Source organism: Micropterus salmoides, unplaced genomic scaffold, assembly GCF_014851395.1.
Source record: "Micropterus salmoides isolate LMB-PRFRI ecotype aquatic unplaced genomic scaffold, ASM1485139v1 Ms_hic_scaffold_4, whole genome shotgun sequence".
Lineage (NCBI taxonomy): Eukaryota > Metazoa > Chordata > Actinopteri > Centrarchiformes > Centrarchidae > Micropterus > Micropterus salmoides.
Window position 1 is genome coordinate 30,749,617 of NW_024043372.1, and position 22,731 is coordinate 30,772,347.

A 22,731-nucleotide genomic window follows, 5' to 3' on the forward strand; every position below is an offset into this window, starting at 1 on the left:
AACGTAATTGAATAGATAATGTAATTATAGAAAAAGTCTGCCAAACGCTTTAGATGTAACAGGAGATTCACTTCCATAGACATTATAATGAGGAGGCATGAAAGACAGGGTTATTGTTGCAAAGCATAATATTACCTACACAAATACATAGATCTATTGTCAGTTAAATGGAAAAATCAAAATCAATGACATCATTACATATGCCATAAATACCCAGATTGTATAGTAAGCTGGCCAAGAGGGGACATGGAAGCTGCTGATCGAGCTCCAGGCGACCTAGAAACTCCTCAAAATCATGTGGGACTTAGTGACTGTCAAGGCCACTGTCTTTAAGGAAAAAAGAAACATCTCTGGATATGTCAGTAAACTCGCTCCCAAAGATCAGCTGCTATAGGAGAATGCCACAGATTCAGAAACGGGGCATGAATTAAGAGCTAGCAAAAGAGCCATGGCAAACCAAGACCCTCCATGGCTGGCTCCACTGGCAGACAGCAAAGATGGCTGACATCAGGATGTTCTATGGCAGTAAAAGTCTGGTGTGAAGGACAGCAATGAGTAACTTTTACATTTTTGCCCCAGGCTCCCTTGAAGGTTATTCTGGGCCAACCATACATACATGCTAAAAGAAAAGTCACATGGCAAACAAGATTCTTGATGGGAGTATCTCTAGGCCACATTCTGTTGGTCTGTAGGTTATTGTCATTAATAGTCACAATTGTTATAGCATAATTAATGGGAGGCATGTAGTTTAATGTTCAGCTAGTTTCAAATGTGTTTTTCATTGGCTTTTCTGTTCCTCTTTACAAAATAAGGACATATTTGTTTAATCTGTCAGTCTGTACCTCGTTAGATACAATATGCTCATCAAATGTATAGTTTATTTCTAAATTGTAGCAGTGTTATTGTTAATTGACCCCATGTCAGTGGAGCAGTCATTCACCCATACTAAGATACTGACATTGTGAGCAGTACGGACTAGTATGTACTGAATGCGGTATGACCATGCGTATTCCTGCTGGATCTGTGACATTTATGTTGTTGTGACTTCTCATGTCCCGTGGAACAAGGCGTGTCCGGCGCGTGACGTCGGCCCTCACCGACAGTGCTTGTTTTGGAGGAAGTGAACGCGGCTCGGCTAGCGGCTAGCACGTTAGCTCGACAGGAAAAGCAAGCGTCAACGGGGACAGAGCGAGACAGACGTTATACCAAATCACTTCTGTAACACGAAGGGAGATATACGTCGGCACTGACAGTGCTGCCTTTGATAAGTAGAGTTAGCTCCGAGGCAAGCTATTAGGGATCATTTAACTGTCGAGCCTCTAAGTTAAACGGGTTGTTTTCTTACGGCAGACATTTACTTGAGCTGGTAGCCTGTTAGCTAGCCTGCGCGTTAGCTAACGCTTCAGACCGAGGCAGAGGAAAAGTCCACTTTTGATATTTTTCACCGCAGGATCATCGCCCAGGTTGGTTTGTGGTGACTTAAGTTATTTGTCTTACTAACGATATATGCCAACGATAAAGCTGCCGTTATTTAACGTTACATTTGACTTTTAGTAATAAACCTTGCTTAACGCTAGCTAACTAACGTTAAATGTTAGCTTACATTAAGAAGTGTCACTGATATGGTTACGGTAATTGTTAGTGGGAACGGTATCTGAAACGGCTGGCTGCTGTTTTGAAAACATTGTCTGTTTAATGATGATACCCTTCCCAAACCTATGTTCAATCGGTTCTCTGGATTTGCCTACATAGCTTTCTATTATTTGATCTCCAGATGTTTATTCTACCTTGCTAACTCAAATGTCTGGGATGTCTTTATGGTAAAATGCTGAGACAAGACTGCTACAGTTTATAAAGTAGAAATATTAACTAACGTTACCAGGTTAGTCCACAGGTTGATCATAACTATGGATTACACCGATATGTGTATTGAATCCAACTACAGCCTTTGCTGTGCTAATCATGCTTGCCAAGTCATGGTTCCGTTAGTCCTGTGTTTAAACCATGTGATCAGTCCCTGACACAGTGTCATGGGTTGCAGATTATGAGAGCCGCACCGATAGCTCTTTGCTAGGTTTGCGTCTTAATAGCACCTATATGGCTTTTCATTCACATAAGTAGCTGTAAACATTCAGTGATGTGTGGATAAAACCTACTGTGTACTGATGTGTTTTCTCCATGGTCAAACCTGAATGGAATGATGATTTAAAGCCTCCTCGCTAATAGTTTGGACTTTGGTCATTACAGCTGTATGAGGTGGTTTATTATTACAAGGCGCACTCAGTTGTCTTGAGCAAGCGCTAAGATGAGCATGTTTGATTAGCCGTGATAAAAAAACAAAATCGTACTTCTGATAATCCCGATCAGCAATTAATTTCAGAGGTGAATTGATTGGGATGAATAAGATACATTTCTGCTTTATGTGGAAACATAATGGAACAGTGCAGAGGAAGATAGAGATTAGGTGTCTTGTATTACGGAAATAAAGATAAGTTAGTGGAGGTATGAGGAGTTGAAGTGGAAGAGTTGAGGATAGTTGAGGCCTACACCTATTTTTCCTATTAGTTTTAGCGCTGTTTATTTGTAGTTTTACTAAAATCTGTTAAGTCTGTGTGTCGATAAGGATGAAAGTGCAAATCCTGCCTGTTTGGTAGGAGAAATACAGATCTGAGTTGGGAAGTCATCATGATGCAGACTGCAGTATAAACACGTAAAGACTAAAACAATGCATATTTCCACTTTTGTTTTCAGCTGATTGTAATGTTGGGAATGAAACAATGTGCGCTATTACATTATTTAATTTGTCAGCAGCATAAATATCACAAAATCAGAGCTTAACAGTATAACAAAAACAACCAGCTACTAAAAATAGTAGCCGTCATCTCACCTCAACAATCCCGGCACTGCATTGTTCAACGTGGGGGGGGGGGGCATAGTGAATAGTTTGTTTCATGAATTGTATTTAGACCCTCATAGTACAATGCGGTACAGCATATTGTTTTACCATAATAGTATTGGTGAGATTGCACTTGGTTTCATTCCTAGAACCGGTCCATTTCTTTGGAATGTATTTCAACACGCACACAGACCTGATCATCTTTCAGTGAAACCTGTTGGGCAATATCAAAAAGAGTCATCACCAGGGAATATCTGATCCATCTTGTTTGAGCAATTCCAGCCTTGGTCTGCTTCTGTTAGGAGTTTTCTTGTCCCCTTTAATCTATTTTTTTGTCTTTACAGCTGTGGCATAATGACATCAAGGAAGAAAGTACTACTCAAAGTCATCATCCTCGGAGACTCCGGGTGAGTGATGTTGAGCCATAGCCTAAAAGCTAAAGGTGGTGGGACAACAATAAGGAGCGAGGCCTGATGGTTTATTGTGAAGAAAACACTTAATTACAGTATTTATCTAGTCTGATGATAATATGCTCACAGCAGTCAGTTAATCACAATGTCTTTTCCTGTTTTACTTGCTTCTGCCCATCATATGCTCTGATTTTGTTTTTCTAGAGTTGGGAAGACCTCTTTGATGAACCAGTATGTCAATAAGAAGTTCAGTAACCAGTACAAAGCCACAATAGGTGCTGATTTCCTGACGAAAGAAGTCATGGTGGATGACAGACTTGTCACAATGCAGGTACTGAGACAATAACACTCACAAGAATGCTGCACCGACTAATCACTCATTGAAACACAATTATTTCTTTTCTATAAAAGCACTTTATTCAAACATTTTTATCAAGTTTACTGGACATTACCAATGTCATTGTCCCAAAATTGTATATATTAAAACGATAGATGTGTATTTGAATTAACCACAGTCATTTTTTAACAGTCGTATTAATTCAACCCCCGAATAATTCACTTTATAGATCAATAATGTACATTTGTATTTTTAGTGATTTTGCAGACTCATGCAAACTATGGAGGATGGAGAGTCTGTCAATGCATTTAGCATTCACAATAATAACTTGAGTTGAGTTTAGGTTAAAAACAAAGAAAATTAAATTGAAGTTAATTACCAGAGCTGGATAACTGATTGATTTGGCTTCTTTTTTTGTATTTTTATTCTACACATGCACCACGGATAGACATAATGAACTGGCTACAAAATTATTATGGCTAGTGATGCTGGAGTAAAAAATAATTTTAAAAAGGCAAGCAACAAGCTCTGTCAATTAGGGTTGGGCATCGTACTAACCAAAATATGCAAAAGGTTATGAACCAACAAGCAGAATCGAAATGCACATCTTAACAAGTCCACAGTTCTTGGAAATTTGGTATCTCTTCCAAATTGGAACTAGTGCTGTGCGATATGACGATATCTATGGTTTGACGATAGAAAAACGTCTATTGTTGACAATTATGCTCTATCGTTTATTATGTTGTGTTGCAAATTCCACACTTTACCGTAATATTTTGGTTAGGAAATGTCGCTTTGCACCGCGGTGAAGTTAGTTTTACTTCACCATGGTCCGTTCTTCCACGCGTGCCGGTGTTGCAGAGAAGAAATTGAATTAAATATAATGGACGAGCCACACAATACTATCCAGCAGTGATGTGTGTACTCAGTCAGGTAACGTTAAATGACTTGCACAGACAAACAGCTTACTTTATAGTTCGTCAGATGCTGTTGTTGTAATATTAGCTATAGTAGCAGGAGAATTGTGTCGCTGTCTGGAGCTGCTGTGCTGCTCTGGGACCGTCTCATCCTCTCATATTAGCTTTGCAGCAGCAAGTAGCGTCAGTTTGCTAATCCACAACCTAGCTAACATTAGTTACATTACTTGCTGTGTTGTTGTTCACCCTATCATGGTATTTGTCATGGTGTTGGATTTCTTCAGAATCGCATACCCCACCTTTATAATGTAGAGAAATATCCAAAGTTACAGTTGGAAATGCCATATTTAATTGAATTTTCAAAAAATGTTCTATATCGGGATATATATTGTTATCGGGATATATATGGTTATCAGGATATGCATTTTTTACGATAACACACAGCCCTACTTGGAACTGGTTCCTGATACCCATCCTTAGTGTAAACACAGGCAGTTCAGAAGATCTGGTTAACGTGAACCATGCGAACACTACAGTATCAAGTAGAGAGTATTACCTTAATCTCTTTGTTTACAGTAATCATATTTGTGCACGTAAACACTGCGTGTCGTCTTTGATGCCTAATCCCTCTCTGTTGTATCTGTATCTCAGATTTGGGACACAGCAGGTCAGGAGAGGTTCCAGTCCTTAGGTGTGGCTTTCTACCGCGGAGCAGACTGCTGTGTCCTGGTGTTTGACGTGACAGCACCGAACACCTTCAAGACTCTAGACAGCTGGAGGGACGAGTTCTTGATCCAGGCCAGCCCCCGAGACCCGGAGAATTTCCCCTTTGTGGTGCTGGGTAACAAGATTGACTTGGAGAACAGACAGGTGGGGGCACGATGATTACATTTGTGTTTGTCAGGGGTGCTGTTATGTTTTTTCAAGAAAATGTATTGTTGTAGGTAGTACATTTTTTAAGCCTTACCATTTTGTTTATACTTTTTATAAAAATTATGTACACTTTTGCTGAGGTGGAGGGGGGCATGAACTTTTTCTGTCAGAAGAATCAGAATCAGAAGGAGCTTTATTGTCAAGTAGTGTTTTACACATACGAGGAATTTGCTGTGGTGATAAGGTGCTACATGTAGACAAACATACAGTCAACATAAATAAATGTGGAAATATATAAATATGGAATTGAATAACAACGTTGCAGATATATACATGTGCATTTTTCTGGGTCTGTGCCATGCAGAAGTAACGTAACGGAAGAGAAGATTGTGTACATATAAATATATAAACTGACAACATAAAAATACAAACAAATATGCGCGACGTGCCAGGTCTGAGCCTGACAAGAGATGAAACGGTATTTACATGTGCAGAGACATTTGTATCGTTTGCAAGGGGGGAGTGTCAGTGGGGGACCCGGGTCTTGTTAATGAGGCTTGTAGCAGACGGGAAGAAACTGTCCTTTGTGGCGAGAGATTTTGGTCCTGATGGACCGCAGCCTCCTGCCAGAGGGGAGAGTCTGAAACAGTTTGTGTCCGGGGTGGGGAGGAGTCAGCTGCAATCTTTCCTGCTCGACTCTGTTCCGAAGAGAAGGAAGATTGCAGCCAATCACCTTCTCTGCAGAGTGAATGATGCCCTTGTCCCTGGCAGTGGCAGCAGCGTACCAGATGGTGATGGAGGAGGTGAGGATGGACTGAATGATGGCGGTGTAGAAGTGCACCATCATTGTCTTTGGCAGGCTGAACTTCTTCAGCTGCCGCAGGAAGTACATCCTCTGCTGGGCCTCCCTTGGTGAGGGAGGTGATGTTCAGCTCCCACTTGAGGTCCTGGGAGATGATGGTTCCCAGGAAGCGGAAGGAGTCCACAGTGGTGACCGAGGAGTCACACAGGATGATAGGGGAGGGTGGGGCTGTGCTCTTTCTGAAGTCCACGACCATCTCCACGGTCTTCTGAGCGTTGAGCTCCACACTGTTCTGGCTGCACCAGGTCACCAGATGGTCGATCTCCCACCTGTAGGTGGACTCATCCTCACCAGAGATGAGCCCAATGAGCGTGGTGTAGTCTGCAAACTTCAGGAGCTTGACAGACTGGTGACTGGAGTTGCAGTTGTTGGTGTACAGGGAGAAGAGCAGAGGGTGAGGAACATAGCCCTGAGGGGAACCGGTGCTGATGGCCCTGGAGTCAGAGACATGTTTTCCCTGCTTCACGTGCTGCTTCCTGTCCATCAGGAAGTCTGTGATCCACCTGCAGGTGGAGTCAGGCACGCTCAGCTGGGAGAGCTTGTCCTGCAGCAGGGCTGGGATGATGGTGTTAAAAGCAGAGGTGAAATCCACAAACAGGATCCTGGCATAGGTTCCTGGGGAGTCCAGGTGCTGGAGGATGTAGTGAAGGGCCATGTTTACTGCATCATCTACAGACATGTTGTCTCTGTAGGCGAACTGCAGGGGGTCCAGGAGTGGGTCTGTGATGGATTTTAGGTGGGACAACACAAGGCATTCAAAGGACTTCATAACCACAGAGCTGGCCAGCTCTGAGGGCCCCACCTTCAGAAACCAAAAAAAGTTCCCCTCCACCTACAATTTTTAGCAATCATTAATAGAGGTGTGACTAGACACTTTGGTCACAAGACGAGACAAGACACGAGATTCGGTTCACGAGATCGAGACGAGACTTTTAACACTATTTTTAAGAAATCTTCTATTCATTAAACACTAATTTCCTTCATTCTATGTGAATTTGTCTGCACCAATTTATGTTTTAAATATTATCATTTATGTAAATTCAGGTGGACGGTGACAATTCAAACTCTAACAGAATATAATGCAGTGGAGCTCTCAGGCATTCTTTGTTGCTTTCAGATATGTTTCTCCTGTAGATCAACTTTTCTCATGTAAGAATATCCCTGCTGAGTCAGCACACTGCAGATCTGATTCCCTCCTCTTTTGTGACTTTTGTTTGGGGAAGTAACCTCTTTAAATGTGTATGTGGGACCTTTTCACCTCAATGATAAATACATTAATTTTACTTCTGTTATAAAGTCCTGGACTTTAATAGCTCCTGTGTTTCAGCAGGTTTTCTGCTCATGTTCCAAACTTTCTGCACATTCGGAATCTCTCCCACATAGTAAAATTGTAATATTACATCATCATTTGATAATTCATATTTTTAAAGTCTACATGCCCTTTTTCTGCTGTGCATTATGTTATTGCTCCACTGGTATTTTCCCCTTCAGACTGTCTGACAGACACAGTTTGGGAATGCACGTAGCATGTGAAATGGAAAGGAACCCGAAAACACTTGTGATCAGGCAGAAATCTCACCACAAATCCAAAGAAGGTTAAAGTCAAGGGCAACTGGACTTGGCTGAAGATATTAGAAGACGTTTCGTCCCTCATCCAAAGGACTTCTTCAGTTCTGACTGACTGGCAGGGAAACTAAGCTATTTAACCTCAGTGGGGTTGTTTGCCAGGATCTTAGATACCGCTGGGTCGTTAGTGTTCCTGGCTGTTGTAACGACAGTCGTTACGGTTGTTAGGACTACCTGAGGCCAAGACTGAACGACCATCGGTGGCATCTTCACCTGAGGTTACGTTTGTTGAGTTTTCTGGGAAGTGATGAAAGGACAGCATTGTAAGTGGGGGATAAGTGGTGGCGTAGACCCCCTCCTTTGTTCAACGACGGCTTCTCAACCCTGGTGTAGATGGCTTCCTTGACACCTCTTTCAAACCATCCATCTTCTCTGTCTAAAATGTGCACCTGGTGGTCCTCAAATGAGTGTCCTCTGTATGGATGGGGATCGCGACCCGTTTCCAAAAGAACCCGGTTCCAAAATGTCTCAAAACCCGAAAATCAGTAAGGGTCGAGCTTATCGAATCTGCTATCGAGACGGGCTATGAAGTAACGTTATGTCTCGAGCGTCAAATGTGATTTAATTTGAAACGCAATGGATAAGAAAATCATCAGGCTGCAGTCTCTGCCTGCTCTCTGTCCACAATCACACACACACAGTCAGGCGCACACACACACGCACACAAACACGCACACAAACACACACACAGACACACACACGGCAGCACAGCGAGAGGCTGCGCCGTCACGGTGGAATACGGTGAGGATTAAGTTAGCTCCAAACTACTGTAACGTTAGTTGATGACAGCTACGCTCGTTACTGTAAGTACATGCAATAAAACCTTTGCAAGTAAAAAGACAATACTTTATCACGTTAAACAGGTAGAAATGGTTAATTTAATCATCTCTGTCCTCAGTATCTCATCCTGTATGTTTTATACAAGCACAGCTAACACTAGCTTGGCATTAGCCAAATGTTAAGAACAAGCTAGATAGAAAGCTGTCTGTCTGGAGCACAGACTGGTCTGTAGTCTTAAAAACTCAGCTGCTGGCTGAGACAAACCAGCCGCTCCTCCTTCTACCTGGTAAAGTTACCTGCAGCCAGCGAGAGAGGAGGAGGGACTGATACAGGCTGATGTTGTTCTTTCTAAACGTCACTCACTACTTGTGATGTCAAATAAAGTTATTGAGTTACTTTGCTGTTGTCTAGAAACAACATTTAGCTGTATTTAAAATATTAAATTAAAAACAAACAGGCAGTTAATATGTACACTTCAATATGTTTATTTATCACAAGTGTCATCCCAATATGTAACATACAATATGCACATTGAATATTTTCCTCACACCGTACAGTCCTACCTCATGCCTGTTGGGTCTGGTCTTACCAAATAACCATCACTAAATAATAGTAAAGTATCGATAAAGAATCGGATCGTTAAGCAGTCTCAATAAGGGTATCAATATCAATAAAAATTAACGATCCCCATCCCTAGTCCTCTGTCTGTCCTTCTGTCCTACTGTTTCATCTCGTGTCGGGCACAGATCTGGCACATATTTGTTGTTGATTGTTGATCTTTTTGTTGTTGTATATTTTTATGTTGTCAGTTTATATATTTATATGTACACAGTATTCTCTTCCGTTGCGTTACCCAGAATAATGCACATGTATATATCTGCAACGTTGTTCTCCCATTCCATATTTATATATTTCTACATTTATTGATGTTGACTGTATGTTTGTCTACGTGTAGCACCTTATCACCACAGCAAATTCCTCGTATGTGTAAAACACTACTTGGCCATAAAGCTCCTTCTGATTCTGATTCAGATGTAGGTAAAATGCAGTCTTGACCTGAGGAGTTGGCCCTTCCGTGTTGAGCCATGCGTTTGTGTAGTGGTTGTTTAGTCTACCCAATATAGAGGTCTGTGCATTCCTCACTGCATTGGACCGCATACACTAGATTGCTTTTCTTGTGCGTGGGGGTGCGGTCTTTGGGGTGTACCAGCATCTGTCTTAGCGTGTTCTTGGGTTTAAAAAACACAGGGAAGTTGTGTTTGTTTCTCTGATACTCCGGACATGTATGGAATCACAATGTTGTTGCGTTTGACCTTCTTTTCCTCCTCCCCTGTAGTTTTGTTCTTCCTGGATCTTGTGGCTGTTTTCACAAAGGTCCATTTAGGGTATCCACAGGCTGTAAGTGCCCCCTTTAGGTGTTTCTGTTCCTTCTCTCTCTGGCTTGGGCGCTTTCCGCTCTGTGGTGCAGTGTTCTCATGACCCCTAGCTTCTGCTCCAGTTGGTGGTGGGAATCGAAGAGTAGGTATTGGTCTGTGTGTGGGGGTTTTCTGTAAACACCAATTTGCAGGCTCCTGTCCTCTTCAATGTGTACAGCGCAGTCCAGGAAGGCCAAACTGTTGTTTTGGACAGGTCATAGTTATCCAAAGAAGGTTAAAGTCAAAGTCAAGGGCAACTGGACTTGGTTGAAGATACCAGGTCACTGAATGCGACTCACAGCATGAGAGGCTGACTCGATTACTATCACAGCGCATGCCGGTGTCACATCAGCTGGGCGGAGTTGATTTGCTCAGCGAGTCAGTTATTACTAATAGATTTGTTTTTTTACTGTGTGACAAAATTGATGTAAGGCGTGACAGCATGTGGATGGAAATGTTAATTGCGGGAGTCTCGCGAGACAGCTTTTAACCTATCGAGGTTCTCATGACATGAGATCTCATTACACACCTAATCATTAACAATACAGGCGATTGAAATAAACAAGATTCGGGTTAGCAAAATAGCCTTGCTAGCATCAAAACACTATGTCACTACATGAATCCTATTCATGCCACTTTAGGTCTGCTCAACATCCACGACCCCCCTGAAGTGGCTCTACGACCCCATAGTTTGAGAACTGCTTGATTTAATTTAAACAGCAATTATATTGTGTCTGATGTTTCTAAGCCATCAGCTCCTTTGTGTTTCAGGTAACAACCAAACGAGCACAGGCTTGGTGTCAGAGCAAGAACAACATCCCATATTTCGAAACCAGCGCCAAGGAGGCGATCAATGTGGAGCAAGCGTTCCAGACTATTGCACGCAACGCTCTTAAACAGGTAACCCCGGCCAGTGAGAAATCCTAGCCAACAATTTGACCTAGTCTCTTCCACATTGAGAAAGCTCTGTTTGCCGTGGAACCTGGGAGATGCAGAGCTAGGATCTCACTCTATTGTCTGATTTCAGGAGACTGAAGTGGAGTTGTACAACGAGTTCCCTGAGCCGATAAAGCTGGACAGGAGCGAGCGAGCCAAGCCGTCAGCAGAGACCTGCAGCTGCTGAGGACTCTGAAGCTCTTCGAGGGGGCGGGGGGGTTGTCACTACCCTCACTACCCTGTCTTGCCTTGTCTATATATCCCCTTTCCCATGGCCCACTGTGTTAATCCCTGATGTCCAACATACAAGCAGCATCCCACTCATAGAATATACTACTACACACACAAACATGCCGCACTCACCTCCTTATGTATACAAAACATTTTCTATAAAATATGAGTCTCCTAGCCCAAAGAACACCGTAAGGAAACATTATGGAATTTACTTGTATGATGCTCATTACTTCCCAGTGTTTCCCTACACTTTTTCATGACTGTGGTGGCTTGGGCTAATCTCATTTTCGGTTTCATGTATATCACTGCTTTCACATCCAGTTTTGGTTCTAACGGCTTTTATTTGGATACTTAAAGTGGTAAATCCAAGCATTATCTCTATACATGTTTGTGTCAATGAGTAAAGTTAGAAAACTAATGTTATTTGTTGTTTGTTTTTTTAAAAATCAAAGTTTCTTTGGCTGTGGTGGTTTTTACTTTCATGGCCCACCACTGCTGCTTGAAAAGAGGAAACACTGCTCCCCCATTTTAGTTATTTGTGTTGTGGCTTAATTTAAATTTTACTCCCAAAAACACTTGGTTTCACTTTACCTCATGCAATCTTAAAAAAGCTCTGATATATAACGGAGTCAGAACTGAAATAGTGAGTCAGTGTGTAAAGGTGCATGTGTGGATCACATTGCCTCTTGATTCTCATTAATTAGTACAGTGTTGAAAATCAGAAGTATGTACAGATTTCTTTTTTCTTTTGCACTTGCGGTCATCCACAATAACTGAAGACTTGTTCAGACATCACATTTTGGAGCCACAATAAATGCAATTGTAGCTCAGGTTGAGGACATCTTGTGAATCCAGACTCAGCTTCTTGATCTAAGTGCTGTCCCTAACACACTATTTGCTGTTCCTGGACTAAGGAAGTGAAGTTTCGTCTTGTAATCAGTTATTCTTGGTGCAACATTTGACATGGGAATGAACCAAATCAAGAAAGCATGTCATTCTACCTACAGGAGAGATTTTTCTCAAGTCTAAATATCATTCATAACCGAGTACTATTGGCTAGTACGTTTCTTTTTACTGTCATCTATTGCAAGACTTTGTATATTTGCAAACCTCTCAATCATTGTGTGGGGAAGGCATAAGGTTGTGTTGTAAATCTCCATATCTGACTCTGCCAGTCGCTCGTGTTGGCAAACAGTTTAAGTGCTTGACATTTCTTTTAACCGATCAGATCTTTAACTGTTCGTATTATGTTAAAACTTTGAAATGCATTATAGATTACAAGATAGCATACTGTAACTTTGAAAGAAAAAAAGGTGGGGGGGGGGGGGGGGAGTACTGGCATTCATCATTATTATATTATTAATATGATAAATGCTTAGCATCTACATTGTTTCAAAATGTCTTTCGCGTTTCAAGTAATAAGGGTAATAAAAAACTTGAATAAAGCCTACTGTGTTTATTTCTGACATTTATTGATAGCCTCTTGGAAATTATATTCATTACATTTAAAACTGTTACTAATGCAAAAAAACAACATATACCTGTCAACAGTCAAGTGGAAAAAATAAGGCCTAAATGGTGTTATAAACAGAGTTTTCAGTCACAGTTCATATCATCATTTGGTTCTTGTTTTTTTGTTTGGTCCCTGAAGCCACTGCTGAAGCGCTCCCTTGGACTTGTTGTACTGGGCCCCTGCCTTGTGTTCTTTATTACTCTCGCATGTGCTGGGCTCCTTCCTCTTTGAAGGTGCACTGCTCGTCAGCCAGCTCATCATCATCTTACTGCTGGCTGTGTGTTTGGGATCCTAGGGGTCAAGGTTTAGATTTGTTAGTGTAAATACTTGCGGAACTGGCACTATATCACTACATTTTCAAACCACAGTAAATCTAATACCTTTTTGCCGTTAAGATACACTGGCTGAAGGCACTCTGGAGAGTTGTTGCGAGAGTTGTTTACTAGTGAAGAGACTGGATGAGAAGTCAAAATGTTTTTCGACTGGAGCAGTTTCAAGGCATCTAGAGATTTCACCTCCCCAAAATCAAGCCATCTTCTCACTTCTTCCTCCCCATCCAAGATTGCTGGCATCCTAAAACACAACAACACAGTAATTTAGGATTTCATACACATGCAAATGAAGGAAAGAAATTAGTGTGTTTCCCCGTTAACTATCCTTACCTATCATGGATGCTTTGCAGGTTTGGGGACGCGTTCACAGTGATAACACTGTATGTGTAAAGTGGTTCTCCACCATCTGGAGGTGTCCAGCAGTCAAACAGACCAGCCATGGTCAGCAACTTCCATCCAGTCCACTCGCCTGGTTCTTCTCCCTGGCAAAAAGAGCAAAAGGGACATGGCAATAGTATATTTTAAATAGTAAAAAATAGCAGATTTGAGAAAAGAAAGAATATGACAGATTTTTTGGTATGGTTGTTTTACACTCTTTAGCCTGACCCTGACTTCAAAACTAAACAATGGAGTATGACATTTTGAATGCTAAAGAAAAACCTGGTGGACACGTGCACATTTTTGCTTTGGCTCTCCTCCCACACAGGATTTTTTCAGTAATGCTAATATCCGCCACAGCTGCATTGTCTCTACTTCTGCTATGGATGAAAGCACATGTTCATAGTGCTTCTAATTCTGTAGAAAACCCAAAACCAACCTCTGTCAACTCAGGAGAGGCCTCATCTGGAGGGCACACTGCCTCTGAATTCTCCTTATTGCAAGCTGAGGTCGTGGGGTCATCCTGATTGTTTACCTGAGACTGAGGGAAGTATATGAAGAAAGGCTGCTTGTCTCTTTCCTGCCGCATCCACTCATAAAAACCATCAGCCAGGATGACACAGCGCTGTCCTTTTATCATTGGGTCCTTTTTTGGGAGACAACAAAGTGATTAGACATTAAACATAAGAAAGACAACATAGCTTAGCAGTGCCTCATACTGTGTGCACCTTGTAAGATTTCTTCTCCAGTATACTCTCACTGCGGCAGTTGCTGGTGTTGTATTGCATCTTTACTGGGTCATTCGCCTTGAACCAGGAAGGTACCAGACCCCAACGCATGGAGGCCAATACACACTCATCCACAGGAGCATTCTGAAGACATACAAGGATTTAAGACAATACCATGAGCACCTACACTATGTAATACTATCCAGAGCATTAAGCCTGCAGTACCTGTCTGAGGCTAACAATGTTCCACATTGTTGAGACTTTGACAGAGAAGACTTTAAGATTATGTTTTGGTTAATTATTTTAGCTTTTTTTTTAGACTGCATTGAATTTAACTGTATATTGATATTAACACCTAACATAAATTAACGTTAGCAGTAAAATAAACTTATTTTTGTTATCTAAATAACCTAAAATTATACAGCAGGGTGACAGAGTTGATAGTATTAGTTAACGTTACTATTATCTATTCACCTTGAGAGTTTCTACCAAATTTGTTTCCAGATGTGTGTCTTGACATTACAGGGCGAAATATTTACATAATGTCTATCTATCCTTCACTTGGAACAGTTTCTGTATCTCACTCAGGCAGGCAAAGATTTTCTTACCTTATTAAAATGCCTCTGGGACACCAGGACGGGACTCATAGACTGGGGGCTCTTGTTATAAGACGGTCTGTATTTGTCTGCGTCTCCATCCCTCCAGCGGGGCAGTCTCCGCTGCCCCCCTCGGTTTCTGTAAGAGCAGGCTCGGCTCAACTCGTCGGGAGCAAGCGTACACGCAGTCCTTCCACACATTTGGCAGCGGAACTTTTCAGCCACCTGAGAAAATGGTTCAACATATATTAAGCTAAGTAGCATCACGTTAACGCTAACGTTACAGTGTTAGCATGTTAGCTTAACTTAACGTAGGAAAATAATTTATTTTTCACTGGCTCCGTTTAAAAAGCATTGCTCTGCTTACCTGTTTTCGAGTGTAACTGATATATATCGTAAAGCTGCACTTATGTTATTATGTTGCTCGAGTTTACGAGAATGTGCGGGTCTGGGTACAGCGCTGTGTGTTTGAAGCGCGAGAGCACACGTGACAGCATGACGTCAGCAAAGATGGCGACTGAAATTAGAAATATTCAAAATACAAGCAAACATGACACACGTTCCACAATATGATGTCTACAGTTTAAACTAAGAAAAATGTTCTTCCCTCGTTAATACGCCAGTGAAAGTAGCAATACCACAATGTGCAATTAAAGTCCCTAAAATTATATAAGTAGTCTACAGCAGAATGTAGGTTTCAAAGTTTAAAAAACAAGTTATGCAGAATACACAGTCGTGTATATCATAAAATAACGGCAGGATAAACTTGTGTCGAATATTTCTACGGACACCGACGGGATAAACAAACGAGAATAGTCTGTTGAAATGTTATTGTATGGTATAAATAAGTCAAAAACGCCACGGTCAAGTTTTGCGACCTTTGCGTCCACAGATGATAACGATCAAAACTCAACGTCTGTGTTAGCAGAAGAGCTGTCCACTGGTAGCTATGGTAACAGTAAACAGGTGGAGAACCGGGCTCGCCGTGCAAACTCAACCCTCCGGTGAAACTCAACCGACACCTGTGGACCTCAGCAGGTAAGAGGAACAAATACTAAAACCATGATGTCAAAGCTTTGCTTAAAATGGGATAGGCTTACTGTGACATATAATATCCCAGTGGAGGAGACAGTGGTGGTGTAGCTTGCCTAAGTTGCTCTGCCAGAACATTTTAAAAAGAGCACGGCTGTGGTTTGTGGAATTATGCTAACGTTAAACTTAAAGCTTGGCTTTATAGCAAACATGTTAGTATTTTGTGTGTGTTGTGTATAGGCTGATCATATTGGGTTTTTAATGAGCACTTGTGTTGTTGCAGTATGTGTCCAGTTTTGGGTTTCTGTTCAACTGATAATTTAAGGAAATCACGCCCTGCCTGGGTTGATAGGGACAAACCTGACAGGTGTAGCCAAGCTGTTTCCTGCATAGCAATTTGACCTACTTTATAGTCTACTGGACTTTGGGATAGACTGATAGACCAGTAACTTAGCCAGAGAGGACACCTGCAGTTGTTACAGATTTAAATTATTTATATGTAAACATTTCTTGTGTAACATTTGTCCACATGTCTACACTGTGTGATTGTTGCCCCATAAATTGTGTCCTCTGCAGCAGTGTGTGTGTGTCTGGCCAAACCATGAAGCTGTGCAAAAGGAAAGGTTCCCCTGAAGAATGAGACCTGATGTTAGTATGGAGGCCAGCAGTTCCAGACGGTCTGTCCAGCTGGGCCAGAAGGCACACCATGCTACTGATAGACACTGCACACCGTGCCCAGACAGTGGTGAGAGACAGAAAGCCACAGAGGAAACACTGTCCCTGTCTGAACATCCCAAGACCAGACAAATAATACTGGAAATCACTAAGGTGTATTTTCTTCAAGTGTTAATCAAAGGGTGGCCTTATCACACAACCAGATGAGAAAGACACAAACTTATATTTCATCTGTATGTCAAACTCCCTCACAACTCCAGAGGATTTGGCCTTTGCATTCATAGAGTCGGCTTATAGATCATGAATGCTGAATTAATCATAAGGTCACATTCAGGACAGGTGGCCAAATGTTTGAACTCAGAACCCATGTATTAAAGTTTCATGACTGTGCTCTTTTTGGCTCCAAGCTGAAGGTGTCAAGCCTTAAGCATTCGTTATATTCCCTTCTGTTTTGTTATGGTATACTGCTGTCCAATTATATTTGGCTTATGTTTAGTGCATTCAGTGGATTTTTAATCGATATATTACAGTTGCAAATGCTGTGTTGCATGTTGCAAGAAACTCAATCCAGGTATTTGTGAATATTCTCCTGCCACTCCTCGTTCATGCTACGTGTTAGCATGTTATGCCATTGAAGAATTTATATTATGATAAGCTTACAACATGGCCTTCTGGCTCAGTAGTAGTCTTCTATTGAGTCTAAACATGCTTTTGGTAGGTTAGGAACATTTAGGATTGATGTCAGCCATTGTATAAAATTAAAACTTAAGATACCATGTAGCAACATGAACAGTATAATCACTAATGAGCTTTATAAAGACAACTGAATGCACAATATACTCTTAATATAAAATTTATGTGTGCTCATGTGCATCAGCTACACCGCCTGAGAGCAAAGTTCGCCGCAGTTTTGTCAGCCTTCCTGTTCCTAACCCAGAGAGACTGAAAACAGCCAAAGCCCTTGTAGACAAAGCTGTTAAGGTGAGTTACATCACTGGATGTAGTCAAAATATTTCCACGGTCACATTTATTTCAAATTGTACTAAGACGTTCTCCATCATTTCTGTATCTCCTGTCTTGTCTTCTCAGATGCACAAGATATTCTCTGTCCAGGGCCCTTACCCCGTCATCAGGGCAGCATTGAGGGCCAGAGGCTGGGTTGAGCAGCGTATACACCGCCCAAACCACCATGCTCACCTGCGTCACAGCGATGAGGGCAGAGCCAGCTCCAATGACGCTGGTGACAGCGATGATGATGACGGTGAGCTGGACGCCAGTGTGACTGTTTCAGAAATCATATTTCTTCTAGATATCTGTTCGTATCTCTCCATTGATTAACGTTGCTCCTTCTTCTCAAACAACTCAGACGAAGTCAAAAAAGAGCAGGATCCAGATGGACTATATGATCTCATGGTACAAACATCTTTTATGGTTGTAGGCTAAGGTGATCTGTCGCTGACCTTGATTACCATGCTTTCTGTTTTAACCAGATTTAAGCAGAATTCAACAGATTCCCAGATTCAGCTCTCATCCTTTCCCTCTTCTCATTCCACAGTCTCGCCTTGTGCGGAATGAATTGGTTTATTTCTACTGGACAAACCGCAGAGACGCCATCAACACAAACAGCCTGCAAAAAGAACAGATTACCAATCATTTTGCAAAAGCAGGCAGCTTCACCACCAAGGTACGCTGATATGCTATTAATGTCTCCTAAAGCAAAAAAAATGACAATTCAATTCCCCCCTGTCATGCCCACCATCAATATTTGTCTTTTGCTTGTCAGGCAGGGCTGTGTGTGAACTTGAGGAACCTGCACTGGTTTGATTCAGCTGACCCAGACACCTTCTTCCCCCGTTGTTACAGAGTTGGAGCACAGGATGAGAAGCATGCTTTCATTGGTCAGATCCGAATTAATGGTCTATCAAACTAGATTGCACATACCTCTTTCAAATCTATTTCCAACATCTTTGTGCTTTTACTCATAGAGAAATCTTAAAATACTTGCTTCTCTGTCTGTGTCCTTTGTGTAGAGGACTACCGGAGGACAGCCTGCACTAGTCTTTTGAAGTACATTGTAGAGAGGGAGCAGGGTGTTCAGGGAGAGGGAACGAGCCACAACATTCTGGCTGTTCAGGGTACGACCATCTATCACACGACTGTACAGTCACTCAGTGTAGCTACATCAGAGACATCACTTTCTTGCTCCCCCTTCAGATCAGCGGAAACAGAGCAAACGACGACCTAGACCAGTGGTCCTTTCCCAAATCATTACCAGTGCACTCAAAGTATGCCAGGAGTTCCTGGAGAGTCTGGAGCATAGTGACATAGACATAAGCTTGGAGACAGCACAAACGCTTACCAAGGAGGAGTGGGGAGAGTTTATTCACAGTTACTACCTTGTTGTACAGTAAGTACAGTGTGTGCGTGTGAGACATAAAAGGAATCGGGTAAGAGTGCTCTTCAGTATCTCACTGCATCCCTCCCTCTCTCTGTTTCCTCGTTCAGTGGCAGAGCAGAGATCGAGAGCAGTGATCATTTTGTGACCTGCTGCAAGGCCATGCTACAGAGGCTGGTGGAGGTCAGCCCACAGCTGGACATAGATGGCATTCACAACATCTGGATCATCAAACCTGGAGCTAAGTCCAGGGGTAGAGGTGAGAAGTCACACACTATCAGACGTAATATCTCCCGTAGTCCTGTCTGACCTGCTGCACCTGCCCTTATAGGTATCAAATGCGCCAAGCGTCTGGATCAGATCCTCCGGCTGGTGGACGGTGATCCAACCCTAATCAAGGAAAGCAAGTGGGTGGTGCAGAAGTACCTGGAGCGACCCCTGCTTATCCATGGCACCAAATTTGACGTGCGGCAGTGGTTCCTAGTCACTGACTGGAACCCTCTGACTGTGTGGTTCTATAAAAAGTGCTACATGCGCTTCTCTACGCAGCCTTACTCGCTAGATACACTCGACAGGTGAGACAGTGATAGTGATAAAGGGGCGGGAGAAAGATCAAAGAAAGAAGCAGATGTGAAACCAGATCAACGTTACATTTGAAAAAGGGGAAGTGAGAGAAAGATACAACTGAGGAAAAAATAGGCTATGGTATGTTTGTTGTTTGTGTGGCATGAAAATAGCAGTTATCCTCTGGGTATATTCAAATCACTGTATTTGCTGTCCTTGACATTTTCAACATTCAAATTTAAACTGTCTCTTAAACACCTGCAACCTCCACTAATTTTTAAATAATAAGTGAGAAATATGCCAATTACATAATGTAAAAAAAAATAATAAGAAGAACCGTTAATCTCTTTAAGCAGTTTATCTACTGATCCTCTCTACTTTCTTTTATAAATTACCAGTTATTTTAAATTACATACTTGCAATACAATACTTGCTCATCACATCTATCAAAATAAAATACAAAATATGAGAAAATGTATGTAATTAAAACACAAGTTATTTGTAATTTAAAAAAAAACTTTATATATAAATTGATTTTATCACATTTTAGGGATTAAGTAGCTTCAATATGGGTCTGACCTTAACCCCTCTAATTTCCCACATCATAGATTTGAAGTGGCCAATCATGAATTCAGGGGTGCATGCTGGGTGGTTTCTAACTAGCACGTTTATTTGCAAGTTCTGGAGCACATCTGTTTGCTAATTGCTCTTTCCTTAGTGTCATTCAGTAAGCTTACCTAGAAGTTCAGTAAGAAATACCTTCATCTTAAGGGGAAATTAACACCTACCGCTATATAAATCACCATCACCAGCTTGTTGTGTGTTTATACCTGTCAATAAATGTGTCTGGGTCTGATCACACAGTAAATATTATTGCCAAAGGGAAGATGGTTTAGAAGTAACTTGAAGGCAAACTAGAAAAGTAGTGACAGGCGTGTGTTATTTCTCTCATCTTGCCCTCACGTCTCATTATGCTTCTGTCCATTCCCTATCACCAGTTTCCTCTCATTTGTCCTTCCAATCTTGGCCTCTCTTTACCCGGTCCTTTCAGCTCTGTCCACCTGTGCAATAACTCCATCCAGAAGCACCTGAGGCCCTCCCAACAACGCCATCGAGGTATCCCATCAGACAACATGTGGTCGGATGACCAGTTCAGGACCTTTCTGTCCAGCCAGGGCCAGGATGGTCAGTGGCAGACTGTGGTAGTCCCGGGGATGAAGAGTGCTGTGATCCATGCATTACAGACTACACAGGATCTCATGGAGTCACGCAAAAACACATTTGAGCTCTATGGCGCTGACTTCATGTTAGGTGTGATGGGATTACTACAAATGACATGCTATGTTACAGTTTAAAAATAAAGGAAGTTCATCCCCACTCAGTTTTGTTTGCGTTTCTTAGGTCGTGACCTGCGTCCATGGCTGATAGAAATCAATGCCAGTCCCACTATGGCTCCTTCCACCCCTGTGACAGCACGTCTCTGTGCTGCTGTGCAGGAAGACACATTACGAGTTGTCCTGGACCGGAGAACAGACCGCACTGCAAACACTGGAGACTTTCAGCTCGTATATAGGCAGGTATAGTAGAGTTTTCCCTCTTCTTCACCTTATAGTGAACATTTACTGTAAGTGTCCCAATAGTGAGGTTGATATGCAGTACTACAGATGTCACTTTTGGTCTCTAGGCAACAGTAGAAGTACCACAGTATGTAGGAATCAACCTGCTTGTTGAGGGCTTCAAGATCAAATGCCCCTGCCCACTTCCTCCACTGAGATCCTCCAACCGGCCAGCACCAAAACACCGGCGGCCCATCAAGGAGAAGGAACCTGACAAAGTAAAGTCTCTACCTAAGATACTGTCGAAGAGTGCAGAGACTCCGCTTCAAAACACCAGTAGTAGGGTTCTGCCACCTCCTCCGGTTCCTCCTGAGCCTCCTGTGCCTGTCCCTATTGAAACCTTCACACTTCACTTGCCAATGACTGTGACATCCATCCACCTGCCAATTAGTGCCCAGTCTCACTCTGTATTTCTGTGGAAGAGCAGACCAGAGGTATCGAAAGGCTGCTCAGAGAAAGTCCAGCCCTGTACCATAGAGAATGATCAAGGTCCTTCTTTGCCTCTGGAGATTACCGTTCAAAAACAGTCCAGAGAAGCAGCCACCAGCACCTTGAGTACCTAAAAAAACAAAAAAACAAATTCAATCCAAAAGAAGGTTTGTTGACCAACTCATTCACATGCTCCTTCAGTTTGAACTTTCTTGTTGCAGGGTTTTTTGGCCTACCTCATGATAAAGTCCGTATTTTACAGATTCCCATGTCTTTTTTTCCACTCATTACTTTCTTTTACAATTATTTAGATTTCAGAGTTTGGTTTAACACAACAGTGGCCCTGTTATTTTGAACCTTATTTAGGTTTATTTAGGGACTATTTTTTTTGGTAGAAGGTAGTTTGATTACATGTTCATGATGTGGATTATCCAGAGTTAGCAATGTTGTTTCTTTCTTTCTTAAATGCCATCAGTGTTGTGAGTATCAGAAACAAAAGTACATTCACCCCCATTGTATTGTGGTGTTGTCAACAATGTAGCTAAATAAAAACAAAACACACTGATGCATTATTTATGATGGGTCACAGCTCCTTTTGGAGTTGAGAGGAATTATAGTTGATGGCAAAGAGTCTTTCAATCCTGACGACACTGAGCTAGAACAGTCAACACATAATACACATCATACCAACTTTTATTTGTCACATAAACAATCATACACAGTACATCTCGTAGGGAAATTATTTAGTGCTCCAGAAACAGGAAAATGGCATGAAGGAAGAAACTCCTCCTCATCCTATCTGTTTTGGCCTTCAGGCTGCAGTAATGCCTTGCATACTGCAGCAGAGAGATGAGTCTGTTGTTGGGGTCATAAAGGTCTTTTATGGTCCTCTCAGCCCTTCACCCTGCACCTCCAGGTGTGTTCAGCTCACCGCACCACCTTCTGCAATGCCAGGCAGTCCCTCCCTCATACCTTAGGTATCTGAAGCTATCCACCCTTCTCCCCATGGATCCTGATGGTAGTTCCTCTCCCACTTATTCCCAGTCCACTATCAATGCTTTAGGAGTGGAAAGCCTGATTTATTACTAAAGTAACAGTAAACTCTTCAACAAAAACAGAGTGGGAATATACTGATTCTGACTCTGATCGTAGACCTCACTCTCAACAACACACAAAGAACAGTTGGT

At 42.0% G+C, this 22,731-nt stretch overlaps 3 protein-coding genes across 6 annotated transcripts; 2 read left to right on the plus strand and 1 right to left on the minus strand.

Annotated features, from left to right (window-relative positions):
- Nucleotides 1-1,122: 1,122 nt before the first annotated feature.
- On the plus strand, nucleotides 1,123-12,297 carry LOC119886994 (ras-related protein rab7). The gene is made up of 6 exons (XM_038698019.1): nucleotides 1,123-1,463; nucleotides 3,241-3,303; nucleotides 3,511-3,637; nucleotides 5,212-5,430; nucleotides 10,888-11,016; nucleotides 11,144-12,297. The coding sequence occupies exons 2-6, from the start codon at nucleotides 3,251-3,253 to the stop codon at nucleotides 11,237-11,239; spliced, it is 624 nt and encodes a 207-aa protein (XP_038553947.1). The 5' UTR covers nucleotides 1,123-1,463; nucleotides 3,241-3,250; the 3' UTR covers nucleotides 11,240-12,297.
- Nucleotides 12,298-12,739: 442 nt separating this feature from the next.
- hmces (5-hydroxymethylcytosine binding, ES cell specific) lies at nucleotides 12,740-15,333 on the minus strand. The gene is made up of 7 exons (XM_038698018.1): nucleotides 15,201-15,333; nucleotides 14,846-15,058; nucleotides 14,238-14,381; nucleotides 14,045-14,155; nucleotides 13,462-13,613; nucleotides 13,180-13,372; nucleotides 12,740-13,090 (listed from the first exon to the last, which is right to left on the minus strand). Exons 2-7 carry the CDS (start codon nucleotides 15,032-15,034, stop codon nucleotides 12,902-12,904), a joined length of 978 nt encoding a protein of 325 aa, XP_038553946.1. The 5' UTR covers nucleotides 15,035-15,058; nucleotides 15,201-15,333; the 3' UTR covers nucleotides 12,740-12,901.
- A 32-nt stretch (nucleotides 15,334-15,365) lies between these two features.
- Nucleotides 15,366-22,113, plus strand: LOC119886991 (tubulin monoglycylase TTLL3-like). 4 transcript variants are annotated; one of them, XM_038698014.1, is made up of 14 exons: nucleotides 15,366-15,871; nucleotides 16,442-16,693; nucleotides 17,418-17,521; nucleotides 17,630-17,801; nucleotides 17,907-17,953; nucleotides 18,096-18,224; nucleotides 18,324-18,438; nucleotides 18,571-18,675; nucleotides 18,755-18,947; nucleotides 19,046-19,194; nucleotides 19,267-19,510; nucleotides 20,551-20,810; nucleotides 20,901-21,076; nucleotides 21,184-22,113. In XM_038698014.1, exons 4-14 carry the CDS (start codon nucleotides 17,630-17,632, stop codon nucleotides 21,676-21,678), a joined length of 2,085 nt encoding a protein of 694 aa, XP_038553942.1. In that variant the 5' UTR covers nucleotides 15,366-15,871; nucleotides 16,442-16,693; nucleotides 17,418-17,521; the 3' UTR covers nucleotides 21,679-22,113. The 4 variants fall into 4 exon arrangements, with proteins under 4 accessions (XP_038553942.1, XP_038553941.1, XP_038553944.1 ...); XM_038698013.1 differs by having other exon boundaries at nucleotides 16,442-16,610; XM_038698016.1 differs by having other exon boundaries at nucleotides 16,442-16,610; nucleotides 20,901-21,072; nucleotides 21,184-21,325.
- Nucleotides 22,114-22,731: the final 618 nt, after the last annotated feature.